This window comes from Limulus polyphemus, unplaced genomic scaffold, assembly GCF_000517525.1.
Source record: "Limulus polyphemus unplaced genomic scaffold, Limulus_polyphemus-2.1.2 Scaffold1599, whole genome shotgun sequence".
NCBI lineage: Eukaryota > Metazoa > Arthropoda > Merostomata > Xiphosura > Limulidae > Limulus > Limulus polyphemus.
Genome location: NW_013667209.1, coordinates 113175 through 127264, shown reverse-complemented (window position 1 = coordinate 127264; position 14090 = coordinate 113175). Strand labels below are relative to the sequence as shown.

The following is a 14090-nucleotide window of genomic DNA, read 5'->3' as shown; positions in this document are numbered from 1 at the left end:
TTTCAAATAATATATATATTCGGAACAAGTTAAACGTATGTACAATAAAGTCTTCACACTATAGAGAGTATAAGCATTTCGTAAACGTTATATCAGTATATGTATAGTTCTCCTCTTCTTGTCAAAAGTTCACTTGGACCTGTTCAATTACTTTAGAATCTCAATTGACAAGCCGAACTATTTTCTCTAATACTATCGCAATATTAGTCTGGTTTGATTCACTTACGATTGTGGTCTTCTTTCTTCTGAAGATCCTACGTTCCTTTTGTTAAAGTGCACTCAGGCTGATTCAATTACTTTAGAATTTCGCTTTGACGGAATAAACTTATTTTTTCTTATTTCTTTTTCCACTGTTAGTTTCACTCGAATATATATTAAACGTTAGGCCTATCACTTTTACGTTACTTAATTTCACACCAACAATATTCTCTTTGCTTTTGTTTGTCTGCTGCTTCCCGCTCGTCTTACGCTATTTATATCTTTATTACATAATCGTCTGACCACTTTCTATATTCTCGATACCAATTAGTTATTAACAAAACCTTCTACAATTGTCTGCTTTTAACTCTTATTATAACAAAACTTAAAAATAATAAAATATTCACTCACAAATATAAATTAATCAGTAATATTTAAACCAAACAGTCTTTTATATCATGATACAGAAATAAAAATAGTCTAGTTGATAATAGGCGAGATACTGTATTTGCTCGAATATAATGCGTAACGAATTTTGAAAGGTTAAATCGCAGAAAATTTGTTTTTTATACATCAGTTGTACAAAATGTATTGAATAGTTTCTAAATACAGTAAACAACTATTGATGTAGTAAACATTTTTAGAAATTTTTCATTGATTTTTTTTACGTGTCAGTTTTACAAAATTTATTGAAACGTTTATACAAGAAGCTAATCATTCATCTTCACATAAATCTTCGTCATCACTACAATTGTCGCTACCATCGGATTTGCTTCATCCTCTTCTTATTCCCACAGCATGTCATCATCCGTCCCATCCATTGCAGTGGGTATGCAACATTTTTTTAAAACCTTTAATGATTTTCGGTGGCAACTACTAGTAAAATACCTAACAAAATTGTACGTGCGCGAATATAACGCGCAGTCAATGTTTCGGGAGGTATTTGGAGGAAGGAAAGTGCGCATTACATTCGGGAGCCCCCCAGTGACACAGCGGCATGTCTGCGGACTTATAACGCTAGAAACCGGGTTTCGATACCCGTGGTGGGCAGAGCACAGATAGCCCATTGTGTAGATTTGTACTTAATTACAAACAAACAATAGATTCGGGCAAATACGATATTACGTGACATCTATTATCAAATCATGGACCCACGCTTCACGAGCTTAAGCATCACACACCATTTTCAAATATGTTTGACCAACTACCGTGTATTTTAGTTAACTCACATAATTTATTATATGTTGGTAGTTTATATTTATTTACATTTTCTTTGCGTGTGTTGTACATTGATTATCCCTTTCTTTTTTTTATTTAATTATAAAGAAACAAAGCATTAATTGGATAAATCACTCTAATGTCTAATTGATTTTACAGTGAACGGTACTGGCAGTGTATCTACGTGAAGTTCCACTTTAACTGTTTTTTTTTGCTAGAATTATTACAGATTTTCTCACAGTAATGTGTTCCTGATAATATACATTATTATTTGTCAGTGTTTTAAGTATATTGTCAAAATACTGAACAGATACTGTGCCTTCAGACAGCTGATTCAATATAATATGTTTGAGTTGCTTAAGTTAATATTAGTCAAACAAACATGGCTGACAGTTTCATAAGAAGCGGAGGGTTATAATGAGATTACTGCTACTTCTATCACACTTTAGTAAATGTAATCCAAGGTTTTTAGAATGTTTCAAAGTAGATTTGGACACTATCACTGTTAATGGAAGTGAAAGAACAAACGTCACGTGTAAGATATATCGTCCAATAAAGTGGAAAACAAACGTCACGTGTAAGATATATCTTCCAGTGGAAATGAAAAACAAACGTCATGTGTAAGATATATCTTCCAGTGGAAATGAAAAACAAACGTCACGTGTAAGATATATCGTCCAGTGGAAGTGGAAAACGAACGTCACGTGTAAGATATATCGTCCAATGGAAGTGGAAAACAAACGTCATGTGTAAGATTGTTTGTTTGTTTGTTTTTTTAATTTCGCGCAAAGCTACACGAGGGCTATCTGCGCTAGCCGTCCCTAATTTAGCAGTGTAAGACTACAGGGAAGGCAGCTAGTCATCACCACCCACCGCCAACTCTTGGGCTACTCTTTTACCAACGAATAGTGGGATTGACCGTCACAGTATAACGCCCCCACGGCTGAAAGGGCGAGCATGTTTGATGTGACGGGGATTCGAACCCGCGACCGTCAGATTGCGAGTAGAGTGCCCTAACCACCTGGCCATGCCGGGCCCATGTGTAAGATATACCCTACAGTGGAAATGAAAAACAAACGTCACGTATAAGATATATCCTCCAATGGAAGTGGAAAACAAACATCACGTGTAAGATATATCGTCCAATGGAAGTGGAAAACAAACGTCACGTGTAAGATATATCCTCCAATTTCACATTTCAACCACAGAATAAGTTTTGCTTTCTTACACAATGTTAAAGAAAAAACTAAGGCCATCATGCATAATTCACTTTCATTAACATTGACCTTACATTGAATGATTACAACTCGTATATTTGCATCTACTGATTCAGTATTTACATTACATTTCCGTAAAATTAAGACATTGAAGAAGTTTGCTTCAGGAGACTTAAATCCGTTTACGATACCTTCAATAATCACGACCTCATTTCTAAGGTATCCAGTAAAAGACACTATCATGGTGTTTGCTGCCACTCTTTTTGGTGAACCTGCTGTAATGCCCTATTTGTGAATAACAACACAGAAGCGTCATCAGTAAGAATGCGTCAAGTATCATTTCTGTTTGTTCTTCTGTTGTTAAGCACAACGCTACACAATGGGCTATCTGTGATGTACACACTACTATCAAAACAAGATTTTTAGCGCGATAAGCTTTCAGACTTACCGCGGTGTGAGGGGGGGGGGGCAGTGAAGAATCATTAAACTTGGCACACCAAATTAGCAAAACGAGCTAAAGAACTTGAAACTCATTGAATGGTAGCGGAAACAGACTGTTTCGTAATTCTCTATAATTTCCAAACTTTTGCTTAGATACATCCCTTCATGTTGAGATATATACAATAAAGGATAAAACAGTTGGTATATAAATTCAGAACTAAATATTATAAAAATATTTTTAAATCATTTTATAATGGGTGCTGTTCGTAAGAGTTTACTTTTTAATTTCCTTTTTCGTTCCATATTTTTCGTAAATAATGATACGTCAACTCTTTCCTTTTCGTTCGCTTCTGGTACACATGCTGAAACACATTGATCATTCTTACTGTCAATAAACCAGGGCAAAGGATGTGAGGAACGTTCATTTCCTATGGTTTTCATGGTCCAGTCTCTGTTTTAAAACTCTACCACAACCAACAGCTTTTCAGCTAAACAAAGCCACACCATTTCCTGGATGTTTCAGCATGGTTGTGCTGTCAGTCGCAGGTAAGTGACAAATTAAAAACAAAGTTACCATATATTCTAGTTATATCAAAAGGAAACGCTGATGAAGTACAAACAAATATTCTATAAGTGATTAAAACAAGATACTTGGCAAACTACCGATAAAAATAAACGCTAATACACGAAAACCACACACATACATACATATCCTATTGTGATTTATATGTAAAACATATGCAGATGAAGAGGCGGTCTGTTATTATCATATTATGCTATTTACACTTATGGCTCCAAATACGCTGAAAAATAGCTTCGAACAGGTAGATATAGTTACAGATAGCAAGAGTTTTATTATTTATAATGTTTCGATACAAATGTCATCACATTTGAAAACTAGATGAAAGCAGTTCCCGAGTTTCTCCAGATTTGTTGAAACTTTGATATTCCGGCAAATGTATTTCCTCTTTCGAGAATAAATTAACTCCGAACTGATTCATGCATAAATTGTGATTTGTCTCTGGTACCACAATAACACTCGATTAAGGTATTCTCGTTAGCATGGGGATCATTACACTGCGCGGTACATAATGAGTTATACTTTGTACACCTCTATTTCAAATTTTGCAAGCCTTGTTGGTTTATTTAAATGGTCAGTACACATTATGACGTGGCTTTAGTCATGAAAAATTCTTTAATTTGATGTTGCTTATAATTATAATATACTCTAAATAGTCTTCATAAAACTAAGTGAGGTAACTAATTAATTCAACCTTTGTGTGTGTGTGTGTGTGTGCTCCATACTAAAGTGTGAATTTGTTTCTTTTTTATTCAGCGCAAAGCCACTAATGGGGTATTTGCGCTCTGTCTATTGCAAGGAACTGAACCTCAGATTTTAGCGTTGTAAGTTCGTAAAGTTACCGTTGACTCGTACAAAAGCAACACTGGTGGATAATACATAATACATATTTTGCAACGCTCTACACTAAAAAGTACAAATCATATTATTTCTAAAACATCAGAAAATAGTTAGTGGTTGTTTTTTTTTTTTACAATTAACAATCCTTATATAAAATCAATTTTATCAATGAAAAAAAAATAATCTAGCTTGTTCTCGAAATACTATTTTTGTATAATTAGTTATTGTTCACTTTAATTACGAATGATCTACTATCAGATTACTCATAATTTAGGAAGACAATACCAAATTTCTTGTTATAACAACACAATTACCAGAAATGACTCCTTAGTAGTGAAGGTGATGGGATCTGCTGCTTCAACTTCGTGGCATGCAAACTGAAAGTTGCCATGGGGACTGACAACCTTGCTTCCAGTGGCAGCAAGTTCTATTAAGTCCAGATTTAAGCTATCTGCTAAAAACCGCACCTGCAGGAATGATATGGATTAAAAATTTAAGTTAAATAGACAGAAAACTCGTTCCACGTTTGCTTATATTTTACCTTCATTTTAATGCACATTAACATAACCAAAACTTGAGATACAATACATTACTAACTACATGAATTTGTTTTACCTTTCATGAAAGAATCGTATAGAAATATGTCAAGTTTCACAGAGTGAAAACTACATATTTATCAGATGGATATCGTGGTTGCTTAGTTTTTGATACAAAGCAGTAATGGTTATCTGCACCAAATGTGATAAAACTGCAGTATGTATAAATTTTAGACAATAAAAAAAACGTAATAATTAAAAATATATTCCTTTTACTTCTGGAATATAAATGTAAGTGAATGGCTTACGAATATGAAGTACTTTTTTTTTATAAATGGTTGTAAAGTTACTAAAATAAAAGAAATACATAGATGCAATACTTGTCAAAATAATGTTATTCTAGAATTCGAAATTTATATTTGATACTTTACCTTTTATTTATGACTCATAGGCTTGTTATTGAATGAAACTTTTAAAAAGTTTTTGATTTTTCAAGAGTGAAGAGATTCAATAACTATTTAGTAAAGACAGCATATTTTATATTTAAAATCATTCTCCTAACAACTTGTAAAGTACAGAAGAATGTTCAATTTAAGTTGAGCAGCTCTTTTTTACTCAGTCGTGATCATTAAGAATTTTTTTAGAATTCTCACCTCTAAGCTGCCATTCAAATTGGCAAGTTCACAAATGACGATATGTTTACAAGTTAGAAAGACTTTATGGCTTTAAATAATCAAATACACGTCCTTTCCTTACGAAACTTTCAAGCAAAAAACTGATAGAAGAGCTTAAAAAATTGAAATCTCAGAATACTGAAATTCATTTTCATTTTATTAACATTTTCAAAAATCTGTTATTACATTTTTTTTCTAATGATTGAGATCATTAAAAGATAAAGGAATTATTATCATCACTTGAAAACTTCCTGTTTCTGGTTGGGTTTACCGCATTAAGAAATATACCTTAATAATTATACTTTTAAATTATTATAATACACAGAAATAAGTTATTTTCAATTCAAAGTGGTCTTAATAAAGAAAAGAGAACTGGTGACAAAAGACTACAAGTCATTTTTTACAACTCGTGAACATTTTGTTTTGTACTAAAAAGAATACGTGACAACCATCAAAATTCATGTCCAAACCCAGAGGTTGGGTCAAAAGCGTGATCAAGTCCATTAACGAATTTTCTTTATGAGATATTTGTGAAGAAAACGTGTGTGAGTTATGAATGTTGCAAATATATACTTATAATTATTTGGATTAAATTTCTAAACCAATGATTTTTGCTAAATTTACAGTTAAATGTCTTTCTTTCTTGTAAGAATTCTCCAAATATATACATATTAAGCTCGAGTAATAAGTCTTGATAATAAGGAAACCCGTTGTTCCCAGCAAATTATTATTGACTAACGAAATCTGAATTGATGGTTTGTTATGTTACCGCTATTCATTGTAAACATTTTTTTAACTTTTACACTTTTACAAAAAAATAATAATAAATAAACACTAGCGTTAATGAAAGTAAAAAAAAAATTAAATATTTTATTTAACAATACATTAAATATCTTATGCACGTGTGATGGTGTTCATAGCTTTTATTCCAAGTTGGAAAGAACACTTACTTTTCGTAAACATCCAACAAAACTGATACGACTATGTATTCCTAGGTGTCCACTGGTTATGTTACTGCCTCCTACATATATCTGCTTGCTATACAAGAGGGTGAAGGTGCCTGCTGTGGAGCCACGTTGTGTGTAGACTCCGTCAACAGCAATAGAGAGCTATGCCAAAAATATAGATAAGTTATGTCTATACCCAAACATACGGAAAATACTTGATACTGGAAATGATTATGGAAACAGTGAATAAAATGAGTATCAAATGGAAATATTATGGGGGTGTCTGTCTTCCCTCTAGTTTACGTAAATGAACTACATCGGAGTACAGTAACGTGTTGATAGTTTACAATGCATGTTATTATCTCTTGTCCAACCAATCAGACCGTGCCACTCCAGGATAATGCATATAAACTATAAGCAGTCATACTGTTCCTAGCATTAGTGTGGTGATTACACTCGTGGCTTCCAGGACAGAAATGCAACATGATCAGATTGCAGAAATCAATGTGGCGAAGTTTCGTGTTTCAGTAGAGCTCTTTGGAAAACTCTATAGAGGGCATACGAAGCTAATATCATTGATAATGGATGCGGTCGAGGCGTGAAGACAAAAGTCTTCTAAAGTGATGCTAAGTAACTCAGGGTATGTGATATACGACAGTCCAGAAAAAGATCATGCCGCTGACATATTTGGAAGTATAGGTGAGAAAGTTACTTTCAGAATGGTAAGATACACATTAACAGGAAGTATCCTCAAGGGATGTGCAACTGCACAAAAACAAATACTGCTTGGTAAAGATAAACGAAACATCAGACTTAAAACAATGGGATGAAAGTTCATATGAATTGAAAGTGAATTAATTTCATCACACGGGTCATTAATAAAAATTAAGGCCTACAGACCAGCACATACTGCTGCTTTTCACGAACAAACCAAAGCCCACAAGTCATTTATCACAGCCATGAATGCAAGGCTTTCATAATGTCTTGAGCTTTGAAACTATACTGAAGAACAATAAATACTAATGTGTGAATCAAGGATTTCACTCTTCATTGTTTTCTTTTGATGGATGCACCTGGGTCTGATAACAACCTGAAAAAGAGTTTTGGACATAACTGTGCTATTTCTTTTGTGAAAACGCCGAAGATAGTGTTATAGGGTGGGCTTTTATTTCATCCATTTTGGACTTAGTCTACATGCAATAATTAAGATAGCCATGAATATTTTGGCGTGTTAATAGAATTACACAGAGAAACACCATTCCTCTTTCAGTACGATAATACACTGTGTCACACGTTCAGTTTAGCATTAGTTTGAGACAAACATCCCTCAGGAATCAGTCTTTCACAGAACTCTGTTATAAACATAATTGATTGGCTTTGGGGCATTTATAAAACATTCCCAAGGGACAAAAAGGACATGCCTCAAAAAATCACAAACAAGGAAATGCTTTGTAGGAAAAGTGACGGTCCATTCCAATAAACGTGTAACAACGGTTGGTGGCAGATGTTAGTTGCGGCTTTAATTAACGTCAAATGTGAGCCCACTCCCTGTTACAATAGGTCTCCAGCGATAAAACACGTCATCCTTTTTTTTGTCTGGGCGTGGTGTACGAACACATTTGGTAATACAATGCATTTCTCATTATACGTTAGTGTATTTAAAGCAAAAATACTGGCAATGCTGAACATATTTTTAAATTATTTTTTCTTTCGTCCATTACAATTTGCCATTTATTGTTTTAAGATAACATTTTGGATTACATTAATGATACCAATTAGTTCACACGAAATACGAAACTAATAAAACTCATATCATCACCAGCAAATTACCGAAACCCAAAGTAGTCATTGCGTACTGTCTGGTGAATTTTTGTGTAATAACGTGAGTTCCTATAAACCTAGCTAAAAGGAAATATAGTCTCTTAATTGCTCTTTCATAATGACAAAACGTAAGATCTATAGATAAAAACTGCTCCATTTTCTTACAATCTTACGATTTATAAATGTTGTCACAAAATTACGAAGATAAAATCACGTGAGGAAATAACATTAAAGCTCTTTAGATCGGTAGTTTGTGTAATATTACATCATTATAAGACGGATAATAGCTTTCACAAATCTTTCTTTGCTCGCCCAGTTTCCATAAAGAAAAATGTAATTACATTTGAAACTCACACCTTGTATGCCGCACGCCGCTGCTGACCAATTCCTTAGCTCACCAGGTCAGCTTGGCATGCAACACACAAAACCTCGGTCAAAATGCTATTTATAACAATCATGTATGGGATATTAATTCATATCATATATAATATATTTTCCTTATCTCGATCCCCCTGCAATCGGAAGTCTGAAAAATATTAAGGGAAAACAAGTAGCCGTGGAATAAAGATATTTTGTAATTGTTTTAATTCATTCTTTTTGACTTTTTTTCTTCTGAAGATGGAAACAAGTTTTGGTGAACTTCAAGTTCTTATAAAACGTTTTTTTTGAAATATCAAACACATCTGTTTATATAAAACTTAAATTGATAATTATCGCTAATTGTAATTTTCTTTCCCTTAATGCTAAATCGGAGGTTATTAAGTTAAGAATTGCTGTCTATTTTCTATCATTACCAAATGAAACGTTCCTCATATTACTAATACGAAAGTATCTGTCATTTATTAAGTCAAAGATCACTATCATTAACAAATCAAACATTTTATGTTATTTATCTAGATATTGATATAATTAATAACTCAAACATTTCTGTTATTACTACATCAACAGTTATTTGTCATTACAAGCAAAAAGCTAAATAAATTGTCTATTCAAAGATTACAACTGATGATAAATCAGACTTTCATATCATTAGTGATTCAAAGGTTTTTATTATTAATATCAGATTAATATTGAAAATAAATTAGATTTTCCTATTTTTAGTGAATGAAAGGATTTTATTATTAATATATCAGAGTGCAATATTAATAGTAAATCAAATTTCCTATCTTCAGCGAATGAAAGGTTTTATCACAAATATGTCAGAGTTTCTATTAATAATAAATCAGACTTTACTGTATTTAATGAATCAATGGTTTTTATCATTAAAAAGTCCGAGATTACAATTAATAATAAATCATTTTTCATATCATTAGTAAATACAAGGTTTTTATCATTAGTATATCAGAGTTCGCTATAAATAACGACAGGTCACTACAAAAATAAAGGTTTCTTTGTTGCTAAATCGATTTTTTTCAAAATTAATTTAAATGAATCTGTCGCTTCTAGTTTAAAAGTCACGGACACTTGAATAAGGAAGTATATTATGCTAATATAATAACAGGTAGACAAACAATGATTTATAAACATAAGGAAGAGTTTTATTGATGGTGAAGCATACTACATGTTTTGACAAAACATTGGTTTGTTTTCTTCAGAAACGTTTCGGCCATTATTTAATTAAATATCTCTTTTGTGTGTGTGAACACTATATTATGCTATTTTCAACAATAATCATACTGAGCCAATACTAAATTTCAAGTTCATGCAAACATTTAAAAGTTTCAGTCATTAATAAATCAATTGTTTCTTGGAAATTAAAAAACAATGTTTCTAACGAAAACAAATGATCAATATTAAATCAAAATTTTCTTTGTTAAAAAAAAAAGACACTATGATCACGTTTTACGATGATTTTAGTCAAACCAATCATGCTGTGATTACTTCCAGCAAAATAACCCACCATCAAATGAAATTGGATTGTTTTCTACTGTGTACATTGTTAGTTCATTTATATAATATTTACAAGTATCGTTGAAATTGCTTTTTTTTTTAAATGTTTTTAAATCTAACGAACAATTTTTCTATAAATAGTTTTCATAGCTACGTGATTTCTGTTATACCTTTCATAGGAAAATTATTTCTACGAAACAACGTTAATGTATGGACGCTAAATTATCATATGAGCTCAACCAGAACTAACTAAAACGCTGCTCTAATGATTAGGCAACTTGTAATTCGAAGTAAACGCAAGCCTTACCATACAGCTAGAACCATTATAAACTGATGAGTTATATTTCCAAATACATTGAAAGAAGTGCTAAAATAGTTCTTTCAGGCATAGTTTAATAAACAAAAAATATCGACAAAACATTTATAACCAGATTAAACAAGAGAAAATGTAACTTTTGAGAACAAATGTTCACTCTCAACCATTAAAGAAAAAATGAAATTATTTCATAAAATAGTGGTTAATGATGACGAGAATGCTATACATAAAATAGTGGCGTTTCAAAAATCAACGTAACTTTATTAACTGTGTTATTTATCCAACGTTGGTTTTATCTGGAATTGCCAACTGATATATTTTTATGAAAATAAGCTGATTTATCGATGACTATGTTAAACGAAAACGATTTTCTTCGTACTATTTTGTGTGTGTGTTTTAGATTGAAATATGTGTTTGTCTTCAACTTTAACAGTTCTTCTTGAGATACAGAGCAGCATCGCGAATCTTTCAAAACTGCAGAACGTAAGCGCAAATAAACTATTTCTTTAGTCAGTGCCTGTTGTTCATTTACAATGTTAAAACATCCAATATAAATACGTTCCGAGCACAAAATAATAAAATACAGTTACATAAATTGAATTCATGAACTAGTGTTTATCACTAGCTTTCACCCAAAGAATTTTGGGAAACTGGAAGGTGTTTCTAAGTATTTGGAAATAACTGGTATTGATATTTTTGAACTATGATATTTTCTATGTTTGGCTGTTGAAAAACATCAACAAAAAGTATAAACAAGACGGATATGTGTGAATACATCATGCCGTGTACGTATGGGATATCTTAATAGCATTCCCACCACGATAACCATTATAACAAATGGTAGAACTCTTTCACTTAGCACACACTGCCGAATCAATTCTTCCCCCCCCCTCTTCCTAGAAAACGATACTCCCTATAGATTAATATAAACAGAATCACACGAGAATATGAAAGAACAGCCGACGATAATACCTATTCGGTGCACCGAATGCATCTTTAAGTAGATAGTGTTTATTATTGACGACAGCGATGCACGAATGACGTGCAATACAAAAGTATACCATAGTAGAATTAATGGATATTAGTTGATTTTCCTCGCCATTCCACCACATATAAGTTTTCTTGGTTTTGCTTTTATTTCTTTCGACAGTTTAGGTGTGTTCATATTCTAAGAAAATACGAACTGACGATAGACTTAACTTACACAACTTTACACACATTGATATCAAATATATGAAGAAAAAAAAACATTAAAAAACAGAAAGCAATCGCAACTGATTACTTATCACAATATGGTAAATTTGAAGAGAAAAAAAAAACACTTCAAATTGCGCATCTTCAAAGCAGTATCTTCTTCTTGTGTATCGGAAGAAGCAAACCAACTTGAGTTGAATAAACATTCCAGTTCCTGCATGAGCTCTGAACGATATATTAGATGGTGGTAAATACGTCACTTGGAAAGTAATAAAATCTCCACTTGCATTACATTTACATGCAAGTTTCGTTTTTCCACTGCGTTACATTATCATATAGACTTATTGCAAATAAGTTCCTAGTTAAACGCTCAGCAAATGCAGTTAACGCTCGCAAAACACCTTGTCAACATTTGTATAGGCTAAAAAAAACTAATTTTTTATTGTAGTTCATACGTGCATACATATATAAAAGCATACCGTAATCTAACGTGGCTTCTTACACAATATTCAAAAAATGATAGTTTCGAAATACTTCTCGATGCAGTTTGTTTGATATTAAGCAAACAGCTACACAATGAGCTATTTTGCTGTGCCTACCACGGGTATCGAAACCCGGTTTATAGCGTTATAAGCCTTCAGACTTAGTGCTGAGCTACTGGCAGGGGAGTACTGAAACGATTGGGGAATGTGTTTTGCTCAAGGACGTAACAGAACGACGCAAACCGAACGGTTACGAGTTTGAAGCACGAAGCCACTGAGCCATAAGATACTTTTAAATACAGAGACATGTATTATGAAACGTTATAAACCTAACTTATACGCATACAATTTATCACACAACGTAGAATCAAGTTGATTGCTATTGCCCGAACAATAACTTCGTTTTCTACATTGATTTTTATGTGACAGTAGTCTAAACGAATGAACGCATGGAGAAGTTATAGAACTTTAATTTTCATACACTAAGAGAAAAAATAGGAAATATGTTCCTTCATGTACTGTGGATAAGGGAAAATTCTAGCTTTTTAAACTTATTATTATTGATATATGCGATATTGTTATTACATTTTGAAAACACGTATATTTGTTTGTTTGTGAATTTCGCGCAAAGCTACACGAGGGCTATCTGCGCTAGCCGTCCCTAATTTAGCAATGTAAGACTAGAGGGAAGGCAGCTAGTCATTACCACCCACCACCAACTCTTGGGCTACTATTTTACCAACGAATAGTGGGATTGACCGCAACATTATAACGCCCCCACGGCTGAAAAGGCGAGGATGTTTGGTGTAACTGGGATTCGAACCCGCGACCCACAGATTGCGAGTCGAGCACCCTAATCACCTGGCCATGACGGGCCGAAAACACATATTCGATCATGTAGTGAAAACATTTAAAAGGGTTTTGATCAAGTACTAAATCATATGAAAGCTCGCTTTAAGGTTTATTTTCCTACGCCGAACACTATATTTTTAGCCTCCCAGTGGCACAGCGGTATGTCTGCGGACTTACAACGCTAGAAACCGGGTTTCGATACTCGTGGAGGGCAAAGCAGAGATAGCCCTTTGTGTAGCTTTGTGCTTAACTACAGACAAACAAACTTACAACACCAAAAACCGAGTTTCGATACCCATGGTAGGCAGAGCACAAATAGCCCATTGTGTAGCTTTGTGCTTAACATCAAACAAACAAACAATTTTTATTCCTCTCCATTTGTATTTTCTTTATTATTATTATTATTATTATTATGAGTCAGTAAGTCCCAATAGTTTATAGTTACCTATTCACTCGTCCCCCAGTGGGTCAGCTATACGTTCACTAACTTACAACGCTAAAATTCGAGATTCGATTCTCCGTGGTGGACAGTGCGCTAAAACACCATGCAACTTATGTCCTGTTTTACTACTTAAAACAGAATAAATTTATGAGCTAATACTAAATTATATTTATTTTTAAATATACATACAACAAAAATCATATAATAGAAAATAATACATACATACATAGTCAACTCTCGTATTCAGTTGTTTATTAAACATAGACTTGCGGCATTCAATATTATACATCCTGAACGACCTAATTCTAAATTTAGTGTGAAAGTCTGAATAACGCTACAGGGATATTAATTTTTTATTGTCAAATTTTAAAATGTTACGTTTACCTTTCATCATCAGTTTTATTTACATATAACCCGTTCACTTTACACTGAGTGGTCACAA

General features: G+C 32.9%; 1 protein-coding gene across 2 annotated transcripts in view; it reads right to left on the bottom strand.

Moving 5' to 3' along the window:
• Window positions 1-14090, bottom strand: part of LOC106464253 (neurexin-1-like) — a 178019-nt gene that overhangs the window by 53543 nt on the left and 110386 nt on the right. For both annotated transcript variants that reach the window (XM_022391965.1, XM_022391966.1), the window contains exons 5-6: window positions 6655-6813; window positions 4809-4961 (exon numbers count right to left, since the gene is read on the bottom strand). In XM_022391965.1, coding sequence (XP_022247673.1) covers window positions 4809-4961; window positions 6655-6813 — 312 coding nt within the window. The remainder of the gene's footprint in view (window positions 1-4808; window positions 4962-6654; window positions 6814-14090) is intronic.